This window comes from Panicum virgatum, chromosome 4N (genome assembly GCF_016808335.1).
Source record: "Panicum virgatum strain AP13 chromosome 4N, P.virgatum_v5, whole genome shotgun sequence".
NCBI classification, from domain to species: domain Eukaryota; kingdom Viridiplantae; phylum Streptophyta; class Magnoliopsida; order Poales; family Poaceae; genus Panicum; species Panicum virgatum.
This window is the reverse complement of record NC_053148.1, coordinates 39,869,419-39,894,694: the sequence shown is the minus strand read 5'-3', so window position 1 is coordinate 39,894,694 and position 25,276 is coordinate 39,869,419. Positions and strand designations below refer to the sequence as shown.

The following is a 25,276-nucleotide window of genomic DNA, read 5'->3' as shown; positions in this document are numbered from 1 at the left end:
CACTCTGCGACGTGACGCTCCCCCGCTCAAGCCGCGATGCCCCAATCCCACGGCGCCCGCCCGTGCACCGCCGCTCTCTGCTCGCGCTCACGCTCGAGATGGAGTCGCGACAGTATCGAAGTGGGTTGGGATGATCCGCTCAGATTTCAGGCGGTTTCAAAGGTATGGACCCAAGCAGCAGCAGCTAGTGGGTCCAATGCCTTTACGTGTACACCGGGCACATAATCACCACCGGCCTGATGGAAACTCCCGGTGGCTCAGGCGTGACGGCACCGAAAGCTAGCCATGACCCCTGCACTAGAGACTCAGAGAAGAAGGTCGTCTAATGAGCAATCCTTCGCCAATTTGCAGGCACGAGAGCTGATGTACGTTCACACGTACGGACGCTCCTTGCAGTTCAACAATACGGTGTATCCGAGAGGATTTGTACAAAGACAAAATAAGAATACAACCAATCACCTAAGGCCCCTACGACCAGTTGGCCGGCTGGGGCTGGCGGCACCCCCGCGGCGCGGGTTCGAGTCCTGGGCGACGCGAATTTCCGATGCTGCGGGGTAAAAAATCCCCATCGCTGGTGGGCCAGGATTCGGGGGGTTTTTCGGTCGGGTTAAGAGCCGAGGCAGTCGCTTTTTCTTAATGAAACACGGGTGGGCGATCGAGTTTTTTTTAAGAATACAACCAATCAAAGCAAATTCTACTGCTGAACAGGAGGATATGGGAGGAGGCTGACCGGCTGACCTTCCCCATCTCCTCTGCGTCCCCACTCCCCAGGTCGCCGTCACGTGAAGACCCATTGGCTCCCCCATAAGCCAGCGGGGCCCACGGTCAGCGACCAACACCCGAGCAACATCTGTGAGACAACTTTACGGCCCATCCCCGTTCCCACCAGTGCCCCACTGACATCTGGACCCACCGCTTCCTCGGCCCCACATGTCAATGAAACCGTCGTCTCCTTCCCTCCGCCATCGTCTTCCCCAGCCGGCCGTTCCAATCCGTTCCCCCTTCCCCCGGGTTATTCTATTGGGTTCCCTATTCTTTTCCCATTCCCACCCCGCCTCCTCATCGTCGCGCTCACGCACGCTCCCGCATCCCCGCTGCCGCGCCACACCAGCACCAGCACCGCACTCCACCGCCACCGCGCGCGTCGCTGTCGCTCGTCATCGACGCCTTCGCTTCCCCAGCACGGGACCTCGAGCGGGCAGCGCGCGCGCTATAAGGCGAAGGCACACCCCGCGGCCATGGCGCCCGCACCGGCATCGCTCTCGGCCCCCCGCGCCCTCTCCCTGCTCGCACCCGCCGCCAGAGTCTCGCCCGGGAGGTGGAGCGGCCTGTCGGTCTCCGTCGCGGCCCGGCCCGTGACCGGGGTGGTGGTGTCCGCGCAGCGGCGGCTGGTCGCGGCGGCGGCGGCGACGGAGATGGCGCCCGCGGCGAGCGGGGAGGAGGGCGGGAAGCCGTTCGTGGAGGAGATGCGGGCGGTCGCCATGAAGCTGCACACCAAGGACCAGGCGCGGGAGGGGGAGAAGGAGCCGCAGGGGCCGCCCGTCGCCAAGTGGGAGCCGTCCGTCGAGGGCTATCTCCGCTTCCTCGTCGACAGCAGGCTCGTCTTCCAGACGCTCGAGGACATCGTCGACCGCGCCGCCGTCCCGTGGTGTGAGTGGCCCGCTCTGCTTTTTCTCTCTTCGTGTTTCTGTTTCGATCGGGGAAGAGGTGCGGCTCCTGTGCGACGCCATGCTAGTGTGTGGATGGAGTTCGTTGTGCTTCGTGTGCCTCTATTGAATCGGTGAAATTCGTAGGATTGTCTCGTGGCCATAAAAAATATGCCTTTAGTACTTTTAAGAGACCGATAAATTGGATTTCATATCAAGGGATCATGTAAAAAATTAGAAATTGTTTATAGATGGTACAGAAAATATCGAGAATAGTCGTTGAAATTTTCCCTTTTTGTGGAGAACTTTGTTGCTTCACGTCAACAACTAGCTCTTATATACCTAACAAGAAATTAAATGTTTTCATAGGATCCTTAACCCTACCGCGACTACGTAGGTTGTAGGGACAGGAGGGAGGGGGGCGAGGCTTGGGCAGCCGGCGGCGAATGGGTGCCGTGGCTGCTAGGGTTGGCGGTGGCGTGGGGAGCGAGGAGGGTGGAGGAGATGGAGATGGCCCCGTGAGGCCAGGCAAGGATTATTGCCTTGCTTGCTTCTTCCCAAAACTGTTTAAGGGATATTTATACCCCTTTACAAAATCCAAACTGATTTATGGAAATAATAGAAATATCTAGAGAAGCAAATCCTAGCCACTTGTGCGACGACGGTGTTGGTACGTGATCACTGGCGGCGGTTGTGGCGGTTCGGGCGCATGGGCCGGCTGGGCCCTAACATCTCACATTCTCACCCCGCCTCGGAAAACAGCTCGTCCTTGAGCTGAAAGTCGGGGTAGCGCTCGACAGAGGACTGCCGTGGCTCCCAAGTAGTGTTGTCTGCTGGCATGCCCTGCCACTCGTCGAGGATGTCCCAGGCGCCCTTCTGGAAGCGTGCTCGCCGCACTCAGTTGGGAGTTAGGACGAAGCGACCATCATGTACGGGCGGCAGTGGTGGTGTAGTCGTCGGTGGGTCACCGTGGAAGGGCTTGAGCAGTCCCATATGGTACATGTCGTGGAGGCGCCCGCCCTCCACCTGCCCAATGCATTCCAAGACCTGGAACGGACCTGCATAGCGGGGGCCCAACTTGCCCTTGGGCCTGTGCTCGAGGGAGTGAGTCTGCCAGTGTAGAAGACGAAGCCAGACCCAATGACCCACCGCAAACTCCAGCACGCGGTGGTGACTGTCGTAGTAGTGCTTGGCGAGCTGGCGAGCCTGGAGGAGGCACTCGCGGACGTCGGCCACGAAGGCATTACAGTCGCGAAGCATGGTGTCGGCCGCCTCAGTCTAAGTAGCTCCAGCGGTGTGCGGCAGGATGGCCGACAGGGGCCGGCCATACACTTCCTCGAAGGGCGTTGCGCGGAGCGCCGTGTGGAAGGAGGTGTTGTAGCAGTACTCCGCCCACGCAAGCCAGTGCACCAAGGCTCGCGGGCGATCTCCCTTGGCGCACCGCAGGTACATGGCGATCACCTTATTAGCGACCTCTGATTGGCCATCCGTTTGGGGGTGGAACGCCGTGTTGAAGCGGAGCTGGACGCCTGCTAGCTTGAACAAGTCACGCCACATGTGACTGGTGAAGACCGGGTCGCGTTCGCTGACGATGGATGTGGGAAAGCCATGCGACCGGATGATGCCGTCAAAGAAGGCGCTAGCGACGGATGAGGCAGAGTACGGGTGACTCAGGGCGATGAAGTGGGCATACTTGGAGAAGCGGTCGACCACCGTGAGGATGACGGACTTCCCGCGGACCTTCGGAAGGCTCTCTATGAAGTCCATCGAGATGTCTGCCCACACCTGTGATGGCACGTCGAGGGGCTGCAGTAGCCCTGCTGGTCGCTGTGTCGGCGTCTTGTTGCGCTGGCACGTCGGGCAAGCATGGATGTAGTCCTGCACCAACTTCTTGTCACGGGGTACTAGAAGTCGGCCCGAAGGCGCTGGAGGGTCTTCTGGACACCCTCGTGGCCGGCTGAGTGGACCAAGGAGAGAACCCTCTGTCAAAGATCGCGCTGATCAGGCATGAAGATGCGCTTGCCATGGAGGAGCTCGGCGTCCGTGCGCCAGGGCGCGTCGGGGGCCGCCTCCTGAAGCCGGTGCAAAATGCGGGCGGCCTCCTCATCGGTGGCTGTGGCCGCCCGGATGTTGTCCAGGAGGGCAAAGGACGGGCCCGAGATAGCGTGGAGCGTCGCGTCATCGTCGGAGCTGGACTCACGGTCGTGGCGAGAGAGGGCATCCACCGTGGAGTTGAGGCGGCCGAGGCAGTACTTGACGGCGAAGTCGAACCCCATGAGCTTGCTGAGCCACTAGTGATGCGGGATCGTGGATAGCCATTGATCGAGTAGGTACTTCAGGCTGTAATGGTCAGTGCGGACTAGGAAGCGGCTGCCCCATAGGTACGGACGCCAATGCTATACTGCCTGTACCAAGCCGATGAGCTCCCGTTCGTAAGCCGCCAGTTTGATGTGGCGGGCGGCGAACGGACGACTGAAGAAGGCCAGGGGCCCTTCCCCTGGTGTAGTATAGCACCGAACCTGGTGCCGGAGGCGTCGCAGTCCACCATAATTTGCCGTTTGAAGTCCGATATCTGGAGAACGGGTCCAGTGGAGAGCGCTTGCTTCAGTGCTGTGAAGGCCTCTGCCGCCTCGGGTGTCCAGGCGAAAGCCTCCTTGTGCAGAAGGCATGTCGGGGGGGGGCAACCTCCACGAAGTTCCAGATGAACCTCCGGTAGTATCCGGCAAGTCCCAGGAAGCCGCGAACGCCCCGGGCTGAGCGGGGCTTGGGCCAGGACTCAACCGCCTCCACCTTGGCACTGTCCATAGCGACGCCCTCGGCCGAGATGATGTGGTCGAGGTAAGCGACTGACTGGGAGCCGAAGGAGTACTCGGAGCGCTTTAGGTGGAGGTCGTGGGCGCGGAGGGCGTTGAGGACGAGGTGGACGTGTTGCAAGTGCTCGGATCACAATGAACGCGTTGGAGAGGCCAAACAGCATGACGAGGAACTCGAAGTGGCCGTGATGGGTGCGGAACACGGTCTTCTCCACGTCAGCCAAGTGCATGCGCACTTGGTGGTAAACTGATCACAGGTCTAGCTTGGTGAAGAACTTGGCGCCGTGGAGCTCGTCGAGCAATTCATCGACCACCGGGATCGGGAACTTGTCCTTGGATGTCTTGTCGTTCAGCGCGCGGTAGTCGATGCAGAAGCGCCACGTGTCGTCCGTCTTCTTGACCAGCAGCACTGGTGCCGAGAACGGGGAGGTGCTGGTCCGAATGATGCCTTGCGCTAGCATTGCCGCGCACTGTTGCTCGAGCTCGTCCTTCTGCAGCTGCGGGTTGCGGTACGGTCGAACTGCCACCGGCGCGGTGCCCGGCAGGAGGTGGATCCTGTGGTCGTAGGGGCGGGAGGGCGGCAGACCGCGCGGCTCGGTGACGACATCGTCGTACTGTTGCAGGAGGGCGTCGAGGAGGGAGCGCTCGGGATCGCCTGTGATGGCGCGGGTGCTCGGCTGAGAGATGTCGTCATGAGGGGATCCGACCCCCTTCTAGAAGATGCGGCGCCCGTTCTGCCAGAACGCCATGCAGAGGTCCTCGAAGTCCCACAGGATCAGTCCTAGAGTCTGCAAGATGTCGACGCCGAGCACGAGGTCCAAACCGTCCAAGTCGATGCCGAAATAGCTGATGATGAAGTCCTCTTGGCCGATTTGCATGGCCACGTTGTGGGCCTCCACCCCGCAAGGCACGCGGTCCTCGTTGGCCACCGTAACACGGAGGTTGGCTCCTGAAGTCGCCAGACCGATGCGGCTCATCAACTCGGCCTGGATGAAGTTATGGGTCGAGCCGCTGTCGAGAAGCGCTGTTAGGCGATGGCCATGGATGTAGACGGGGACCTGCATAGTGTCCTTCATGCGGACGCCGGCGATGGCATGGAGAGAAACCACCGGCTCTGCTTCGTCATCTGTCAAGGGGTCGGTCTCCCCGGTGTCCTCTGCATCATCCGGGTAATCTACCACCTCCAAGTAGAAGAGGCGCTGGCACTGGTGCCCGCGGACGTAGGGCTCGTCGCAGTTGTAGCAAAGGCCTTGGCGACGGCGTTCCACCATCTTAGCTGGCGTGAGACATCGGAACGGCCGCGGCAGCGCAAGGGCAGCCGGCGCCGGGTTGGCCGCCGGGGCAGCTGGAGTCGACGCGGCCGGCGGTGCAGCGCGTGGCGCAGCAGGCAGTGGTAGTGGAAGGTGTCAGGGTATACGTCCTGAGCGCGGCGACAGTAGTGCTGCTGTAGCTGCCGCCCATCGCTCGAAGGCCCGCGCCAAGTGCATGGCCGTTTGTAGATCCTGTGGCGCCCGCAACTCGACGTCGACGCGGATGTGATCCAATAGACCACCCACGAAGAGGCCGGTCTTCTGGCTGGGCAAAAGTTCCAGCGTGTGGCACACCAGGGCGTTGAAATGCTCCTGGTAGTCCTAGACGGTGCCATGGAAGGGAAGGCACGCTAATTCGGAGAGGCGGTTGTTGCGGATGGCTGGACCGAAGCGCTGATTGATGAGGTCCTTGAAGCGCTCTCACGACGGCATGCCCTCGTCCTGCTCAAGGGCGTAGTACCACGTCTGGGCCACACTAGTCAGGTGGTACGAGGTGAGCCGACGCGATCCAAGGCTAGCGTGTGTTGCCCGCGGAAAAAATGCTCGCAACGGTGGAGCCAGTTCAGCGGGTCTTTGGCGCCGTCATAGGTGGCAAAGTCGAGCTTGCTAAAGCGCAGTACCCCTAGGCGGTCATGGCCGCCGGTCCCCGTGGGTGCGCTGGTAGCTCCAGAGGGAACGAACGGTGGAACATCGAATGCCGGTATCTGCGACGGGGACCGGGGAAACGGGATGTTGGTGATCGGTTGAGACGGTGTCGATGATACTGACGACATAGTGGGGGCGGCCGTAGTGGTGGTGCTCGCGAAGGTTGTCGAGTCATACCCTGGCATCCCATAGGACATAGATGCGGTGGCGTGGGGGGTGGCAACGGGGCGTGCCGCGACTCCAGGGCGGTCAGGCGCGCCTACACGTTGTCCAGCACATCCAGGCGGTCTAGACGCGCCATCACCTTGGTCATCATGGCGGCGAGCCCCTCGACGGTCGGCGGCGGGGTTGTTGCCACAATCTTGTTCGCCTCGTCACCTGGCATTGCTAATACCAGGTTGATAGGATCCTTGACCCTACTGTGACTACGTAGGTTGTAGGGACAAGAGGGAGGGGGGCGAGGCTTGGGCAGCCGGCTGGCAGCGGTGCAGGGAGCGAGGAGGGCGGAGGCGATGGAGATGGAGATGGCCCTGTAAAGCCAGGCAAAGATTATTGCCTTGCTTGCTTCTTCCCAAAACTGTTTAAGGGATATTTATACCCCTTTACAAAATCCAAACTGATTTATGGAAATAATAGAAATATCTAGAGAAGTAAATCCTAGCCACTTGTGCGACGGCGGCTTTGGTACGTGATCACCGGCGGCGGTTGCCCCGGTTCGGGCGCATGGGCCGGCTGGGCCCTAACATGTTTCATTTCAATTTCAGTTTGCTATTCGTTATGTGCAAACTGTACATACAAATTCATCAACACTATCTTAGCACGATAAAACGTTGAAACGTTGGAGAGCAGATTTCGTCTTGTAAACGTTTAAACGAATATTTAAACGTCGTGACAAATAATATAGGAAAATATCAATATAAATAATTAATTCACGCAATATACTAAGTTTAATACCAAACAACTAGTTAAATATCAAACAACCAATGTAGGTTCACATAATAATAGTTCCAAAATAACATGTTCACAACCAAAGCAATCAAGCAAACAACAAAATAAAATAGTAGAATGACAAGTCCACAAGCACAAGTGCATAAGCAAGCAAATCAAATCCACAACCACAAGCACAATAATAAGCACACAAGCATTATTCAATCTCCCATCTATGATGTCTCAAAAACCATCATCTAGTTCATCAAGACCGATATCATCATTCCTTTCCTCTTCACCATTGTTTTGGCTGATGGGCACCTAAAACGTCCATGCAGTGGCGTTTAAACGAATTTCACGAGATAAAACGCCAAAACGAATAAAACGAACGTTTAAACGCCATAAAACGTCGTTTTATGTGATTTTGTCAAAACGTTCGAGCGTTTCACAATCTTATGGCGTTTTATCGTGTAAACGTCGTGAAAACGACGTTTTCACGACGTTTTAATAACCAGGATTCTTGCTAACCTGTGCGGCTCCTTGAGCTGTCAAAATGGGCAATTTATGGATCAAATCACTCGAAGCATAATGATCACATCCATCCTATTTTCATGGCTTTCAGTATTGTTATAATATTTATGTCTGCACAGTTATCCCTTCTTTTTTGCAGTAGCATCAGCAGTGCAAATGTTAGTCATTTTGAAAATTCTTCACTTAAGCAACCTTCTTGTTTGTTTTGGAGATAATATCACCTCTTGAAATTGAAATGTCCAATGTCAAATTACAAGGGTAACATCTGCAGAAACCTTCTCCCAGAGCATATATAAAAGACCATGTCCTCATATTATTGTCTTGGTGTTAAGGTCGTGCCATACTTGCATACTGCACATTGCCTCCAATATTGAGCTAATATATAGGAACAACATGGTTAGAAACTCATGTAGGAAAAATGTTTCTAGTCTGAGGTATACCTACAACTGTCTGTGCCTTCTTAACATGTTTTATCTGGAAGTAAAGGAAGAGATAATGGTAGTGTGATACAAGAATTCAGTTCCAATTCCACACTGCCCTGCACCCTTCTCTTGTTAGACCCAGAAAAACTACACATATTTCTATAGGGGCATATTTGGAAATAAAGTAAGAGATAATGGTAGTGCGATACAAGTATTCAGTTCCAATTCCACACTACCCTGCCACCCTTCTCTTGTTCCCAGAAAATATACACATATTTCTGTAGGGGCATATCTGGGGTAAATGGCCAAGTTTTTTAGAACGGTATAAGTTCATCCATTTCAGAAAAATTTGAACATAAGTAATTTGTCATTTTTGTATGAATTAATCTAGAAGATTTTGTACACCAGCTTTTGCAGCAATGTACATCATAAGGAGCTATGGATGTGCTGAGTTTTTTTAAAAAAAAACGAAACGCTACTTTTGGATGAATTTCCACCGTTTAAAAAAGTATGCCATTTTCACTGTTGCGTTCTCGTGCTAGCTCTTTTTATAGAATGGCTTGTCAGACACAGCAAATCTCTTTGTTGTTGATTTGCGTTGCATTTAGAAAAGAACAATGTTTACTGAAAGAAGCATAGGTAATGGGTGAAATCAAATTATACGCACCTTAACTGATCCAAATATTGCGTTACTCTGTGAACGCTTTAGTTGTCTCTGACAAACGAAGTGGACTAGAAACTTTTTACTTTTTTTTTCCTACAGAACATGGCTAATGTAATCTCATACATAGTAGTAGTTAATGGGTGATTATTTCCATCAAGATTTGCAAGATGCTGCTTGTTGACATTCCAGTGGTCTGTGTTTCAGATGCTGAATTCTGGAATACTGGGTTGGAGAGATCAGAGGCACTCAAGAAGGACCTGGAGTGGTTCAAGGAACAGGGCCACACAATTCCAGAACCATCGCCTCCTGGCACTACCTACGCTTCCCTTCTTGAAGAGTTGTCTGAGAAGGACCCTCAGGCATTTATCTGCCATTTCTATAATGTGTACTTTGCTCATACTGCTGGAGGCCGAATGATTGGGAAAAAGGTAAGTCCCTTATGAGAAAATGACAAATATCTGACAAACCTTATTTTGGCATACACAATTTACACAGCATCAACAGATTTAAGATGCTTTTGTTATATCTGATAACACCGAATCCACAAGCATTCTTCTGTGTTTTCTATTGAAAGTAAAACTGTTAATTTTTTGGACAGTAGTACTGTTTCCCATCAGCTTAACCTTTTGGGTTGAATTGGTTGGTGCATGCAACTCAATAAGTACAATATTTTTCCTTAACAATCTGGGCAGTTTAAAAGTCCATGGTTACTTTTTCTTCGGTTAGCTTGTATCATTTTAACCAAGTGTCATTTGCTCACGGCATCTTAGGTTTCCGAGAAGATTCTGAACAAGAAGGAGCTGGAGTTCTACAAGTGGGAGGGCAATCTCTCCCAGCTGCTGCAGGACGTCCGCAACAAGCTTAACCAAGTTGCATCCGTGAGTCCCTGGAACTGAACATTCCATCTCTTCTCTTCTCAAAGAATAGCTTTCTAACGAGACGGGAATTCTGCTCCATCTACTGGATCCGCAGAGCTGGTCTCGGGAGGAGAAGGACCACTGCCTGGAGGAGACGGAGAAGTCCTTCTCCTACTCTGGGGCGCTTCTCCGCCACATATTCACCTGATTTAGCATTGCCCTCTGATCCAATCACAAACGCTGTAAATACATTATCCATGACTGTTACGACTTTGTTACTGGGGAGATGGTGGAATCTCCTCCACCTGGTACGATGTACCTTCAGACAAAATGCCAAAGTGTTAAATAAACCACAGCCCCATTCTCCCATTGCCTGTGTGTAAACTGCCTGCAATGTTGATGCTAGGGATGAGATTGTTGTGCTTGTGGTTGGTGAGCGCTGTCTGCCTGTCTCAAGCGAGGGATCTGTTTTGCTGTCACGAGCCCCCATTCTTGTGAATGTCCACGGAGTCACCTGTAAATCGTTTAGAAACCAAACCAAAATGACACCAAACTATATTATTATTAATATATTTTAGAAATCAAACAAACTAAACCATTTACTCTTTTCTCCCAAAGCAAACTAAACCAATAGTTCAACCCAAATCTTAAACTGGTTTCGAACTACAATGTTAAATCCTCTAACTAGTTTTAATATATTGCTTGTGATGTGAAGGATATAAATCTAGATATACCGCTCTGCATTGAGTATCTGCTAGTAGTCATCTTCAACAAATTTTACTCAATTTCGATAAAATTTTATAGTGTGAACGCGAGATTTTGTTTTCAGGGTCCGGCTCTTAACGTGGGGCCTACGTGTAGTTTTAGCTACACTACTTTGCATAGAGTAGCTATCAGTCATGCCGAATCATTTCTAATAAATTTTAGTCAATTTTGATAAAATTTTATAGTGTGAACGTGAGGTTTTATTTCCAGAGTCCTACTTTTGACGTGGGGTTCATATGTAGTTTTAGCTATACTATTTTGCACAGAGTAGCTACTAGTCATATCTAGTCATACTAAGTCATCTCCAATAAATTTCAGCTAATTTCGATAAATTTTATAGTGTGAACGCGAGGTTTTATTTCCGAGGTCCGGCTTTTGACATGGGGTCCACGTGTAGTTCTAGCAACACTGCTTTGCACAGAGTAGCTGACACTCATACTGAGCCATCTCCAATAAATTTCAATCAATTTTGATAAAATTTTATAGTGTGAACACAAGGTTTTATTTCCAGGGTCCGGCTCTTGATGTGGGGTCCACGTATAGGTTTAACTACACTGCTTTATATAGAGTAGCTGCGAGTCATCCCAAACAAATTTTAGTTAATTTTAATAACATTTTATGATATGAATGCGTGATTTTTAATTTTAGAGTCTAGCTCTCAACACGGACCGATATTTATATGCATTCATAACCCCAACCTACTTCAATCTGTATTTATATAGAATCTGCTCCACCCCACCCGTTACTTAATACAACACATTTCAACACGTCAAAATACACTCCATGTCAAAACTTAATCTATTAAATCTATTTCAACCCACGCCATTTGCAGGATAACCACGGCGTATGCCCAAAGCCGTTCGGACGGGTACGGCTTCGGCATTTGCAGGATAACCACGGAGTATGCCCAAAGCCGTTCGGACGGGTACGGCTTCGGCAGGCCAGAAGAGACAATAGAGCGGCAGAATTTATGCGTGGCTCGTTGGATGGCAGAATCTGAGTTAGCTTCCGATTCCGTATTTTAGTTTTATCTTAAATAAAACCATTTTTTATAAATATTTATGAATAAGTTAGCATCAGCAATAGCAGATAAATATACTGTCGAGGAATATTTGCCATACCTTTGATTCCGGTCCGGATACCCTATTACCCTGTGTTAATCGCCGGTCATCCGTTCCCGTCCGTCGTCGTCCGCCATGGCTGCCGAGAGAGAAAACTCGAAGGCGATGAGACTGCTGAGCTTAGCCAGCCGTTCCTTATCTGGGCTTCCATTTGGACCATTTGCTTTGGTGAATTGGTGGCGGAGGACCACGCAGCCAACCGTTGAGCACGTGCACGAGTACACGATCCATGTAGGGGACCGTGGCCCACGGTTGCTTATTGCTTAATTGCTCTTTGCGCATTACTGCTGGAGAGTACTTAATTTGTTCTGTTTGTTTAATTGGTTGGTTAATTTGGTTAGTTTTTTTAGATTTCACAGCAGTCATAAGTTAACTAACCAAATTAGTACCCTTGAGACATCATCTGCAGATGAGGTTTGCAGATCGGTAACGCTAATAACAGGATGACCGACGCTTCGGACGATCCATTTTGATCGTCGGCTCCTCCTTCTAGCACCTGCCCGCTTCAACTCCTGCTCCCACAGGCTTCTCGACGGCCCGGCGGGTGAGAAGGGCGGCGACCACAATCCCTTGGTGAGCCTCGCTGCGTCCCTACGTGCAGCACTTGAGCGCGCCGCCGACGAGACCATGGTCACCTCTGGGCGCCGCTAAATCCGCCGTCTTCGATGAGTCGCTGTTTAATTCCTCGTAGCTACAGTTTCCTCTCGCCCTCAATTGATTTGAGCCCCCTCCCATCTGTTTCGCCGCCTTGCAGGACTTCCCCGCGCGAGCTCCGCCGCCGCCATCACCTGTCCTTGGAACATCCTGTCGCCGAGTCTCCCGACTATAGATGGCAACGGGTACAAAATATTCGGTACCCGTGGATACCAAACCCGATGTACGCAGATACGGGTTTGAATTTATGCCCATGAGCACGGGCACGGGCGCGGATACAGTTTTAAACCCAACGGATATCTTCTAACGGGTTTGAAAAATCGATATTCGAATCTGCAAACCCTTTAACGACTTTTTTGTTTTGATGTATCATGTATGAAACTAGTTTATTTATTTGCTCAAATTTATTTATTTTCTTAAATAAACGGTGTTGACATGTTGATTGTTGGGCTATAATTTATTAGTGTTGAGATATAGAGATGCATTCATTAATATATTAATATTAACATGCACCCTTGGTGAGCTTCGCTGCAGCCCCTGCACACGCCCCTTGCCCCTGCACGCCGCGCTGGCGCGGGCTGGCGAGACGGGCTGACCACGTCTCGCGGTGCAGTTGTAGGACACTGAGATGAGATGTTGCAATTATTCTTTTTTGGATGTTGAAAAGGATGATTTATACTGTTGCAATGATGATCGGATTGTATTCGATATTTTCAATTTGTGATTTCTAATGTTGCACCATATAATTTTGGATGTCCTAAAAGATAAGTGTGAATATTGCAAATATTATTTCTGCATGTTACTATTTTTGAATGATGTTGCATGAAATAGAGCTATGATGGTGTGGCAGGAATTTTATTATTTGCATCCAGATGTTGTGACGCGATTAAGTACGTATTTTTTTGATATTGCAGAAATTAATTTTTTATATTGGGACATGTGTTCTTGATGTTGATGTTGATGTTGTAAGGAACGTCGTGATGCTAGCAAGCACATTTTCCGAACCTTGTTCTTTAGTTCCCCAGCATTAGCTTGTCCAAATAAATATCTCCTACTACTAGGGCTGGATATCAAGCCAGCTCGGCTCGTTATGGCTCGGCTCGTTATAGCTCGACTCGTTAACATATTGGCTCGGCTCGGCTCGTTATACTAACGAGCCAGCAGGCTAGCTCGGCTCGGCTCGTTAGTGAGCTCGAGCTAGCTCGTTTGGCTCGTGAGCCAATATAGAGAGACAATATGAACACACATCATCACAGAGTATGGCTCGTTTGGCTCGTTATAGCTCGTTTGGCTCATTCCAATTCTTGCTTCTTATGCTGCTCTTCTTACCCATTTTCCAGCATTGTTCCAATTCTTGCTTCTTATACAACTATTCTAACTCATTTTTTATATAAGCAACCTCTTGTTCATACCTTGAGGAGTCATAAAGCTGACTAAAATAGAACTGAATATATATCATTTTGAACTTAGGGTCAAGGATTGTAGCAATAACCATGACATTGTTCTTCTCTTCCAAATATTTATCAAATTTGTTTAACATTGCAGCACTCATTTTCTTCAAATATGAGTCATTAGAATTTTTTGTCTTTAACAATGCACCCATTTAAATTTGCTGGCTTCATAATTAACTGGCTCGTTATGGCTCGCGAGCGGCTCGCGAGCCAGCTCGAGCTGCTCGTTATAAAACGAGCTGGCTTGTTATAAAACGAGCTGGCTCATTATAAAACGAGTCGAGCTCGAGCCGAGCCATTAACGAGCGAGTCGAGCGAGCTAGCGAGTTACGAGTTTTTCGTCCAGCCCTACCTACTACTCCTACTACTCCTACCCAGTAAGCTCAGACCACCAAGTACTGTTTGCATCACATCACGGCTCTTTTTGGTTTGGAGTAGCACAAGTAGCACAAAAATTTTGACCAATAATTAGGGTTACTAAATAAAGTCAATTTATAAAACTAACTCCACAACCCTGCACTACTTCGCGAGACAAACCTAATGAGGTTTTTGACCGTACGATTAGAGGATGGTTACTGTAGTATCACTGTAGCCAATTATCGATTAATTATTATCATTATATTCGTCGTGAAAAGTTACACTCATCCGTAAAAAATTTTGTAAATAAATTTTGTTTAGTACTCCATACATATGAGATTTTTTTCTCAGAAATCGTGTGCGCTACTCGTGCTACGGAAACAAACAGGCCCACATTAGTTTGGCACTTGCTACCGTCGTGGTTGGGTCTCTGTGCGACGGGACAAAACTGACGGGCAGGAGCCGCATCTCCGCCGGCATCCGCGGCCGCCCCTCGGCATCTAAGCTCGCCGTCGTCTTGTCCAGTTGTCCTGCTCTCTGCTCTCGTCGGAACCAACGCGCGGCGGGCCTGGCGTCCTTGCTGTGTTCATTTCCCTCCAATTTTTTCAAACTTTTCCTCACATCAAAATCACAACGAAATATTAAATATAGTAAATGATTTATGCATGGAATAATAAATATAGGTAAATAAAAAAACTAATTGCATAGTTTTGATGTACGTTGCGAGACGAATCTTTGAGCCTAGTTAGTCTATAATAAGACAATATTTACCACAAATAAATGAAAAGTGCTACAATATGATACAGTGTCCGATGTGATTTTTTTTATCCACTTTTCACGGATCTAATCACAACCCTTATATTTTAGGGGGTGCAAGTACATCTAATCACAACCCTTATATTTTAGGGGGTGCAAGTACATCGTGTCGCCTCACCGAACACACCTCCGTTTCTTGTCTTCTCGAGCTCTGTTTAGATTTTTACATGTAAATCTCATAAACACAGAAAAAAACATCACATCAAATATTTTGACACATATATGAAATACTAAATGAAATCTATTTATAAAATTTTTTGCATGGATGGTCTGTAAATCGCGAGACGAATCTAATGAGCCTACTTAATTTATGATTTGTAACAGCAATGCTACAATAACCATGCGTTAATTATGGATTAACCATGAATTAATTAGCATCATTAGATTCGTTTCACGATTTACAACACATCTATACAAAAATTTTTGTAAATATACTTCATTTAATATTTTAAATTAGTAAGATTACATCGAAAAAAATTATGGCTTCTATCTAAACACGGCCTCGGTCTTGCCGACCAGTGCGGCCGCTTTGGTCTTCTGGCAGAATCTTCGAGGTCCGATCAGCATTGTTGTCGCTGAGTCGCTCGCCGCCGCTGCCGGCGATGGAGGTGAGGAACAGGTACGTGGCTACCCGGCACCACATCGAGGGCGCCCCGACGGAGGCCGACTTCGAGGTGAGGGAGGAGACGGCGCGGTGGTCCCCGGACTCCGGCGAGGTGCTCGTTCGGAATCTCTACCTGTCCATCGACCCGTACCAGCTCAACCGCATGAAGCGGAGCAGCGCATCGCACCTCGCCGTCGACGGCATCCTGCCCGGCCAGGTAATTTATATTAAGCAACAGCAACCACCTCTCCCTCCCGGCTCCGGCCCAGCCAACTGCGCGCAGCATGACTCACTGAGAGGCTCCTCTCGATCTCCGGCCGTCTGGGCGGAAGAGGATCGCGGCGTATGCCGCCGGTGAGGTGGTGGCGTCGGCGAGCCCGGAGTACGCGGAGGGCGACGTGGTGGCGGGCGTGCTCGGTTGGGAGGACTACACGCTGTTCCGGCCGTCCCCCGCCGTGCTCATGTCCAAGGTGGACGCCAGCTTCCCGCTGTCCCACAACATCAGCGTGCTGGGCACCAGCGGCAGGACGGCCTACGGCGGCCTCTTCGAGGTCTGCAAGCCGGCCAGGGGGGAGAAGGTGTTCGTGTCCGCGGCGTCGGGCTCCGTCGGCAGCCTCGTCGGCCAGTTCGCCAAGCTCGCCGGCTGCTACGTCGTCGGCTGCGCCGGGACCAAAGCCAAGGTTACAGAATGGACACATGGCATCAATCAAACGTCCTGTTTTATTCAGCAGCGTTCAGAATTCAGCAGATGAATGATGAAACTCTGAATCAATTTCATTCCCAGGTCGACCTGCTCAAAGACAAGCTGGGATTCGACGACGCGTTCAACTATAAAGAGGAGCCCGACCTGAAGTCAGCTCTCAAGAGGTCAGTGCCACTGCTGCTCACCATGCTCTCCACCTGAACCTGAACGACGAGCTCAGCCCGACGGGACATCTTGGCAGGTACTTCCCCGACGGCATCGACATCTACTTCGAGAACGTCGGCGGCGAGATGCTGGAGGCGGCGCTGGCCAACATGAACACGTACGGCCGGGTCGCCGTCTCCGGCGTCATCTCCGAGTACACGGGCGCCGGGCGGCGCGCGGTGCCGGACCTGCTGGAGGTGATCTACAAGCGCATCACCATCCGGGGCTTCTTCGCCTGGGACTTCCTGCCCAAGTTCGCCGAGTTCAACGCCGCCATCGGCGAGTGGGTCCGGCAGGGCAAGGTGCAGGTGATCGAGGACGTCTCCGACGGGCTGGAGAGCGTCCCCTCCGCGTTCGCCGCGCTCTTCAGCGGGCAGAACGTCGGCAAGAAGCTCGTCAAGCTGGCGTAGAAACAGGGAGGGATCGAGGCAGCTGGCAGAAAGTTTACATACTCGGTGAAATTTACCGGGGTGTTAAATTGGTGTGATTTTTTTTTTTTACTTTTGGCCGCCAGCAAACAAAAGGTAAAAAAAACAATAATGCGTCGACTAGTAAAGTCCATGCTTTCTTTTTCAGGCATTAGTTAACTTGCTGGTTAACGCTACGCTACTGATTGTCTGATTTAAAGAATCATGCAGTATGTGCAAGCAAAACTGTAGATTCATGCATAACCAAACTCCAAACAGAAAGACGAGCAGAACTGCATGTTTATCCGTAGGTTACCAGAAAGAACAAAGGGTACTAGCAACTGGAATTGGTTCCAAGTCAACATAAACATGCAGTTCCAAATCAACTGAATGTAAAATACAGCACTAGAAATCAACGGCGTCTCCTGGTGCGGTGCGGGAGCACCAAGCGGGTGGGCTCCGGCGAACCCGCCGCTGGCGGGGCAATCGAGTCCGTGTGGGCGCCTGGGCGGCCGCCGGTTGCGGCCGTTCTTCCTGCAAGCCTAGAACAAACAGAATGCACGAGCAAGATGGCGGTTTCTACTCTGTCCTGTCGATTGCACTTGCACTCATCTGATCATATTGGCAATACGGCCGAAACGGATTCGGTCTCCTTGTTCGTTTCTGGCGAGAGCGATCCGGAGCCCGGTTTGGCTCCTGAATTCTGATGCCGCGGTCCCATAAAAGGCGAGAGCGAGACAGTGCACGACCAGCACCAGCAATCGCGCGCACCGATCAAACAAGAAACCTTCAGGCACTCGACGGAACGGCAACCATGGGACGGCGGCGGCGCACGTCGAGGCTGCTGGCTCTGCTCGCGTTCTCGCCCGCCGTCCTGCTGCTCGTTCGCTCTACCGCCGCCGCTGGAGCAGCGAAGGCGGCCATCGACGCGAGCAAGAGCCAGCGCCTGGAGCTGCCCGACTCGCTGGTCGGCCCGGAGAGCGTGGCCTTCGACGGGCACGGCGGCGGGCCCTACGTCAGCGTCGCGGACGACCGCGTCCTCCGGTGGGGCGGCGCGGGCGCCGGCTGGGCGACGTACGCGTACAGCCCGAGCTACGCCGAGAACGGCTGCGGCGCGCCGTCCGAGCTCCCACCGGTCGCCAGGGAGAGCTCGTGCGGGCGGCCGCTGGGGCTGCGGTTCCACCGCGAGTCCGGCGACCTCTACATCGCCGACGCCTACGCGGGGCTGATGCGGGTGGGGCCGGGCGGCGGCGAGGCGACGGTGCTGGCGACGGAGGCCGGCGGGGCGCCGCTGCGCTTCACGAACGGGGTGGACGTCAACCAGGTGACCGGCGACGTCTACTTCACCGACAGCAGCAGGACCTACAAGCGGTCGCAGCACCAGATGGTCACCGCGACGGGGGACTCCACGGGGCGCATCATGAGATACGACCCGCGTACCAACCAGGTCACCGTGCTCCAGTCTGGTGTCACGTACGTACCCTAACGGCATCGCCATCAGTGATGACAGGACCCATCTCGTCATCGCGCTCACCGGGCCGTGCAAGCTGCTGAGGTACTGGCTCCGAGGGTCAAAGGCGGGCATGTCTGAGCTGCTCGTAGACCTGCCGGGGTACCCGGACAACGTGAGGCCTGACAGGAAGGGAGGATGCTGGGTAGCGTTGCACCGGGAGAAGTACGAGTTTCCATCTGGCGAAAATAAGCACTTTGTCGCTATTAGGATTGACGCCGAAGGTGAGAAGTTGCAGGAGATGAAGGGTCCTAAGAACGTCCGGCCAACCGAGTTGGTGGAAAGAGGAGATGGCAAGATATATATGGGATCCGTAGAATTGACGTATGTTGGCATCATTAGCACTTAGGAAGTTGAGCACCTAGCTTATTATGAGATTCTCCAAAGTCCAAACGATTTAGACCTGGTTTATGGATATTTTAGTGTAGGTATTTTGTAAACATTTTAATTATTTATAAAGTTGACTGAATGATTGTGCTCAGGAATCATTATGAGCGCAAAGTTATCACTGTTAATCATGCTGCTTGCCACAATGGTTAACACACAGTCACACGATGTTCTGTTATGGGCGGGTGGCAGTCTGCAGGCTCATCTCAGAGATGCACAGATCCTGTGAGGCAAGGGGCTGTTCGCCTGGGACGTCAGACATGCACGGCCAGGAAAACGGAAATATTTGACACCAAGCTTGTGATGCTGGCATAGAAACAGAACCCTGGAGCCTGTTGGCTAGCTATTTTCGGATGTTCCACACATAGACAAGAAAATACTGCAGTGGCAATTACATTACTTTAAAGTGGAAACATACTGAAAACACATGCTAACCTGAAAACACTATCTGAAGCGGCGTCGCTGCGACTGAATGAAGTTCAGATAATTAGTGCACATGCAAAGTAACGCGTACTGATTGGAAAAATAGGCGCAGGCGTATGCATAGCGAAGCAGAAAGAATCTCACCTGATGGCTCCTAGCAATTGTTGCCTGAAAGTAGCAAAGTAGTTTAAACGATCCAGACTCCAAACAGTGCAAAAAGAAGGTATTCAAATCTCAACAGCATTTCTAATCCTCACTGAACAAAAACAGCAACGCACAACAGAGAAGCATGCGCTTACCAAATGCAGGCAAGACAACAGCACAAACATTTTGCTATACTCATCAAAAAGGAGAAGAAATAAAAGAATACATGTGTGCAACCAGCTGGTAAAAACCCTGTGGTTGGTGCCATGGCTCCCAGACAAGACAAGCTATGGGCCACCTTGCACAACCCGCAGCGCAGAGATGTCAAAAATTCCAAGATTATTGATGGTTGGGGGCTGATATAATCATCTACCATAACCTAATGAGCTGCTAGTTCTGTATAATCTCCGCCTGCTACATTCGTTGTCTCCTGCTGTACGGTAACTCAACTCAAGCGGTCTGTCTATAAGAGCACCTATCTTATCGTTGCATCCACGCGGACATGAGTTATGTGCTGCTTCTTCAGCTAGTAGAGATTACTAGCAAATGGCTCAATGCCCTCACCTCAAATTTGACCGTGTAAACCTAATGCCCCAGAATCATCTTACTGGGAGTTTCACAAGCAATGCTTGTCATCAAAACCTTCTTGGGTGAGCAAGCCTGTGACAAGTTTCTTTAATCTGTCCACTCCAGGCCCTGGGCGGAGATCTTGCACACGTTCAACAGTGAAGGGTCCTCCTTTCTCAGTTGTATTCAACAGATATGTCCATCCACCAGGCACAAATCCATCAGGTTGGCGGCCCAATAGTTCCTGGTCAATCTTGTCTAGCACTGGATCTTCTCTTCCGAACTTTCTTGCAAAGGGAGCATTACTGTTAAGCATACCTTCAAAGTCATCGACTGTGAGATAATGAGGATGTTGCTTTGGTGGGTTGTCCCAAGAAATGAAATGTAGATCATGGTTGACTGTGGTGTTGCGGAACTCTGGGACATTACAGATAACTGTGTGGAAGTAACCCTCTGGTGAAGAAAGAAAGTTGGCATAATACATCAGGACTGTCCTTGGTAGGTTGTCCCATCCCCATATGCAGTATTCAATAAACTGATGAGTAAGCATCATCCATGCTGAACCTGAAATTGTAGAAACCAAGCATTTACATTCAAGAGGTGCAAAGTAATAAAGAAACAAAGATATGGAACAAAATGCCAAACCATATAGGACAATTCCAATACCATTTTAGAAGTAACCAAACATGTAGCCCTTTTCTTGTTTTTTAGAGGAGCATGTTGTCTTTGGTTGTGCCGTCAGAACAAGATCAAAGTGACAGAATTTTCTATAATGTCTAAAGTTTCCAATTTGATTGCTAAAAGAGTAACCCAATAAAAAAGGGGAACTCCAACATCACTCAATAAAAAATACTATTAGCATGGTTCCGAGCAACAACCAAGGACATCTGTGACTAAGCATAAAATAGAGTTGTTTGCTTTGCAATGTATAAATTGTGAAATTGGAGGGGATGCAGATAATGTCATAATGATTTTAGTCAAAGAAGAAAAGCTTTCACCAATGCAAGATGGTGATTGCCAAGGTGATAACTGGATGCTATCTATATGCAGTGAATCCAATGTTCCTTCTGCGTGATGCTGCTCCTCATACTTGTCTCTACTTGTTAAATGCTCGCATTGCTTATCAGGCCAATACACACAAACAACCTAAACTACACATAATTTTCTATCGAACTTCTATGAGACCCTCACTCCCTCTCCATTAAAAGGCTGCAATAGCTAACCATCCAAAATCCAATATAGTTTTAACCTCTCTAAGAGGAAGCAATTAAGCTTAGGTGGAGGCATAACTGTCGGGACAATTTTAAGATTACAAAAAAGAATAGAATGAGAAGGCTGTGTTATATTTAGATAACTTCTATTCAGAAAGAAAAATGCATAATAATTTGATTATCAAATATAAGAGTAAAGGATCCGAATTTGATAGTTGGTTGCAGATCCTTACTACTAATCACAGAACACAAAATGTAAAGGTTACATCTGAGCCATATTTGTATCGAAGTTTTTTCCCCCTTTATCCAGAAAACAAGTATCTCATTGTTAAGGAACCACTAGAGCCAAAAATAAAGATTATTCTCTCCATACTGTTAAATAAGATACTCTAGGTTGCTATAAAGCAAATTTAGTGTCTCATAAAAATTGGTGACCAAATCGTTAGGTTCATGGAGAGCTAGACTGAAGCTATCTAGTGTCATCTCAACAGTCTGCTTTTAGTTCTTTTCCTTTCTACGAGATACGGTACTGAAAATGATGTATCATCCATTTTGTAACTAACAATTTTATCTAAACAAGAAATTCTGGTAGTGCAGCGATAACCCATATGTTTAATCAAGCGACAGTAATTGATGGACCATCACCATTACAATAGTGTCTAATTCTTCAACTTGGCACTAAAGCAGCACTGCTGGACAAACTAGGCAAACAGTATCTGATGACAGAAGTACCAACATCATAGCTGATACTCCACTAAAATAACACACCAATGTCATGGAGTGAAATATAGTGAACATCCTAGATGGTGCGGAAGAAGAAAACTCAAGGTGAGACAGCTCATATCAGAACATCAGGAAAGAGTATTTACCAGTAAAAAGCTTGAATGCAGTTGGGACACTCCTTTTCTCTGTAATCCAGAAAACATCAGACTTCTGCAGGCTGTATAGCCCAGGGTCGATGATCACTGGTTTTGCCCTCTGGTACCTATATAGACAAATTTAGCAACTGCATAGCTCACTGGGAATGGAAAACAAAAGTTTCAGAGAAACTCCATGCTTACTCCTTCCATCCGATGTCGCTGGTATGCTCGATGAAGTTAAGCTGCCTGGGCAACTCAGAGAGCACATGCAATAGATCTGGCAAAAGGATAGGCAAGTCAGGAAAAACAAAGAGGCATGTTGATCACAAGTTCACAACAACATTCCTTGAACAGGCCCAGTACAATGAAATGAAGAAAGATATGCACCAGGGCGCTCCTGAAACGAGTAGATCGGAATAGATGAGGCAGAACAAGACTACAATCAGGTGGGGGCGGAGCAGAGAAGGTCTCTATTTAAGGAAAAAAATACGCCTCAAGATTTGACTTTCCCCGGATAGTACCTAGAAGCGAGCAAAAGTAACCAAATCTTACCAAATTCCCAGACCAATTGGGAAAAAGCATGTCATAAATTAATCGAAACATCACTCCCCCCCGCAACTTGAAGCGTATAAAATCGCATCTTTGGCAAACACTTGCAGGGGCAGGCACTGTGCGCCAAGTTTCAAATCCCCAATCCCACTGGTATCCTCCCGTGGGGTGACGCCCCAACTTGGAATCGATCTAGTCTAATTGGCACGCAAAGATGGCGCCTTTGGAAGCACCAGGAAATTCGGATCAAAGAGGCGTCTTGGCACGATCGACCGATCCAATCGCGAAACCTGGGGCGGAGGGAGACAGATCGCATCTGCGCTTACCGTCCTGGGTGACGAGCGGGTAGTCGGATGCGGAGAGGTTGATGAACCAGTCCCAATCGCCTCCCTCGCGCAGCAGGATGGCCGCCGCGTGCAGCGTGTTGGCGACCATGGTCGGGCCCCGGTAGGTGACGAGGTTGGCGCGTGTGACGACCCTGACGTTGCGGAACCGGGCGTAGACGGGGTCCGCCCGGATGGCGGCGGCGAGCTCGGCGCGCTCGGCGGCGGGGGCCTCGAGGTCGAGGTGCACGACGTAGGTGTTGGCCGGGTGGTAGAGCGCCCTGAGCGTCCGGCGCAGCGCGGCGCCGTCCCCCGCAGAGCCGGAGATGAGGTAGGCGATCCTGGGCACCGCGGGCGGCGGCGGGCGCTCCTCGGCCCGCATCTGCTGGCGGAGCTTGGCCTCGACGAAGAGCGGCTCGGCGGAGGCCGCGGTGGGGAGCGGCGAGAAGGAGAGGAGCAGCGCGCGGGAGGAGGAGAAGAAGAGCGACGCGGAGATGAGGAGCGAGGAGAGCAGGACCGACGCGAGCAGCGGCGCCGCCCACCGCCGGTGGCCGTGGATGTGCGCCGCCGCGCCGGAGCCCGGCGACGGCGGCTTCGCCTCCAGCATCCCCCCCGCGCGCTCCCCACTCCTTTCCTCCCTCGTCGCTCCGGCGGGGCAGCAGCGGCGGTGGCCACCGGATCGCGCCGCGGGGGCGGGCGGCTTAATTGGGTCGGGGTGGGCCGGCGACGGTTGGGGCTCGCACGCGATGCGGCGTGGCGTGGTGAGGTTACCGCGGGCGCTGCGGAGGTGGAGGACTGGAAGGGGGCGAGGAGGTGGGAGCGCGTCGCGGCTGGCGGCCTCGTGAGTGGGTGTGGTCGGGGCGGGTGGGTTAGCCTTGGCTTTGCGTGGGTGCGCCGCTGCCCGCCGGTCGCGTCGGGTTGGCGTGCGCGCAGCCGCTGCCGTGGCCTCGTGCCGCGGATGGGGATGGGGATTGGGGACGCGGCCCGAAAGGGTCGTCCCGTCCCGTCCCGTGGAGACGTTGCCGCCCGAGAGTGACCGACCGAGGCGTTGCCGCCGGGTTTGGAATTTTTGGTTGCCACTTTGGTTTTTAAATATAAATCGGTTCTTAGATTCGCCAAAGATTTAGAATCAAATTTGAGTTTCACTGGTTTGTTTGCTCGCTTTAATCAAACGTATTAGAGTCGAGGGCATTGTGTTGTGTTGTATTGAGTGACATGCTAGCTAACTGCAACCCAGCCGGCTTAGCTTGTATTAATGGTTCCCAGCCAACCGAATTTGCTGCAGTGGATGATGGGTCAAGTTGGTTGGGTTAGCAATAACGAAGTCACGGTTTTAGAATAATCCCTGGCCAACTGAATAGCATACTTTAGCAAGGATACTATGATTTGGCTCAACTATCTTAACACGCAAATCTCACAGCACTTGTCGTGTGATGATATTGATAAATCATGAGCCCTGGCACCCTGTGGCAGTGCCTCTAAACCTCTTTTCTTCCTCTTCGTGAAGCATGAGTTGTTGTAGCTGTAACACACAGGTGTTAATCACCATAATTTACACTAACCACGACCATTAGAGTAAATTGGCACGATCAAAACCGAGACCAAAAAAAACTTCTGCTGGCATATTGGCCCGGACCGGTCTGACCGGTAAGGGCGACCGGTCTGACCGGTCTAACCCGAGTTGGTGGGTTCTGGAGCCCCACGTCATTTAAACCTCACTCTCTCTCTCCCAACCGCTCTCTCCCCTCACCAGAGCCGGCTCAAGCCCGAGCTCTCTCTCCCTCTCCTCTCATTTCTTTCCCCAAACCCTAGGACTCAAATCCATTCATCCTCCATTGATCCAAGGCCCAAGGAAGCTTCATTTGGGTGGAGAATCATCCTTCCCGCGTGCTCCATCCCGGGGTGCCTTGGTTTCAAGCTCTTGAGGCAAGGACCCAAGGTAATAGCTTGTGATTTGAATTGATCTCTTGCTCTAGGGGGATTTAGATAGTTTCCTTGGTCATGAACCTTTGCTTGCACCTTAGGCTAGAGCCTAGATGGAATTTGTGCGGTGGAATCAAGTTCTTGTGGGGAAAAAGGACTCATTCAAGGTAATTTAGGGCGTTTCGATGTTTAATTTTTGGTTGAGAGATTTACGTAAGACAGCTCATGCATCATGGCATTATAATTTTTCAAATTGCAGTTATATTCTGGTTTAAAGGGGTTGGTGCACAGTTAGGGCTTAGAACTTTAAATCTGCTAGGGACCGGTCTGACCAGTCTTGGCTACCGGTCTGACCGGTTGATCGACGTCGAGCCCATGCAGATCCATGCAGACTGGTCTGACCGGTCTGTTGCACCGGTCTGACCGGTTGAGCGCAGACAGAGACCCCTAAGTTGTGTTCAAATAATTTATTCTCGGCGATT

General features: G+C 50.7%; 3 protein-coding genes, 1 long non-coding RNA gene and 1 pseudogene across 4 annotated transcripts; 3 read left to right on the top strand and 2 right to left on the bottom strand.

Annotated features, from left to right (window-relative positions):
- Positions 1–966: 966 nt before the first annotated feature.
- Positions 967–10,184, top strand: LOC120669662 (heme oxygenase 1, chloroplastic-like). The gene is made up of 4 exons (XM_039949472.1): positions 967–1,650; positions 9,163–9,386; positions 9,729–9,836; positions 9,931–10,184. Exons 1-4 carry the CDS (start codon positions 1,239–1,241, stop codon positions 10,021–10,023), a joined length of 837 nt encoding a protein of 278 aa, XP_039805406.1. The 5' UTR covers positions 967–1,238; the 3' UTR covers positions 10,024–10,184.
- On the bottom strand, positions 10,091–11,811 carry LOC120669663. The gene is made up of 2 exons (XR_005672734.1): positions 11,702–11,811; positions 10,091–10,329 (listed from the first exon to the last, which is right to left on the bottom strand). It is a non-coding gene; the product is annotated as an uncharacterized LOC120669663 (long non-coding RNA).
- Positions 11,812–15,497: 3,686 nt separating this feature from the next.
- LOC120669661 (NADP-dependent alkenal double bond reductase P2-like) lies at positions 15,498–17,095 on the top strand. The gene is made up of 4 exons (XM_039949471.1): positions 15,498–15,800; positions 15,916–16,263; positions 16,368–16,450; positions 16,528–17,095. Exons 1-4 carry the CDS (start codon positions 15,582–15,584, stop codon positions 16,898–16,900), a joined length of 1,023 nt encoding a protein of 340 aa, XP_039805405.1. The 5' UTR covers positions 15,498–15,581; the 3' UTR covers positions 16,901–17,095.
- Positions 17,096–17,470: 375 nt separating this feature from the next.
- LOC120669660 lies at positions 17,471–18,777 on the top strand (annotated as a pseudogene).
- Positions 18,778–19,441: 664 nt separating this feature from the next.
- LOC120669659 (beta-glucuronosyltransferase GlcAT14A-like) lies at positions 19,442–23,706 on the bottom strand. Its single transcript, XM_039949470.1, has 4 exons — positions 22,875–23,706; positions 22,201–22,276; positions 22,009–22,124; positions 19,442–20,492 (listed from the first exon to the last, which is right to left on the bottom strand). Exons 1-4 carry the CDS (start codon positions 23,476–23,478, stop codon positions 19,978–19,980), a joined length of 1,311 nt encoding a protein of 436 aa, XP_039805404.1. The 5' UTR covers positions 23,479–23,706; the 3' UTR covers positions 19,442–19,977.
- Positions 23,707–25,276: the final 1,570 nt, after the last annotated feature.

What these genes read in the sequence shown, in the direction of transcription:
- LOC120669661 (XM_039949471.1), top strand. Translation starts at nt 15,582, where the DNA reads ATGGAGGTGAGGAACAGGTACGTGGCTACCCGGCACCACATCGAGGGC. An exon ending in ACGGCATCCTGCCCGGCCAG is followed by an intron (nt 15,801 to 15,915) that starts GTAATTTATATT and finishes TCTGGGCGGAAG; the next exon opens with AGGATCGCGGCGTATGCCGC. An exon ending in GCGCCGGGACCAAAGCCAAG is followed by an intron (nt 16,264 to 16,367) that starts GTTACAGAATGG and finishes TTTCATTCCCAG; the next exon opens with GTCGACCTGCTCAAAGACAA.
- LOC120669662 (XM_039949472.1), top strand. Translation starts at nt 1,239, where the DNA reads ATGGCGCCCGCACCGGCATCGCTCTCGGCCCCCCGCGCCCTCTCCCTG. An exon ending in GCCGAATGATTGGGAAAAAG is followed by an intron (nt 9,387 to 9,728) that starts GTAAGTCCCTTA and finishes ACGGCATCTTAG; the next exon opens with GTTTCCGAGAAGATTCTGAA. An exon ending in AGCTTAACCAAGTTGCATCC is followed by an intron (nt 9,837 to 9,930) that starts GTGAGTCCCTGG and finishes CTGGATCCGCAG; the next exon opens with AGCTGGTCTCGGGAGGAGAA.
- LOC120669659 (XM_039949470.1), bottom strand. Translation starts at nt 23,478, where the DNA reads ATGCTGGAGGCGAAGCCGCCGTCGCCGGGCTCCGGCGCGGCGGCGCAC. An exon ending in AGCGACATCGGATGGAAGGA is followed by an intron (nt 22,125 to 22,200) that starts GTAAGCATGGAG and finishes TTGTCTATATAG; the next exon opens with GTACCAGAGGGCAAAACCAG. An exon ending in TGCATTCAAGCTTTTTACTG is followed by an intron (nt 20,493 to 22,008) that starts GTAAATACTCTT and finishes CTACAATTTCAG; the next exon opens with GTTCAGCATGGATGATGCTT.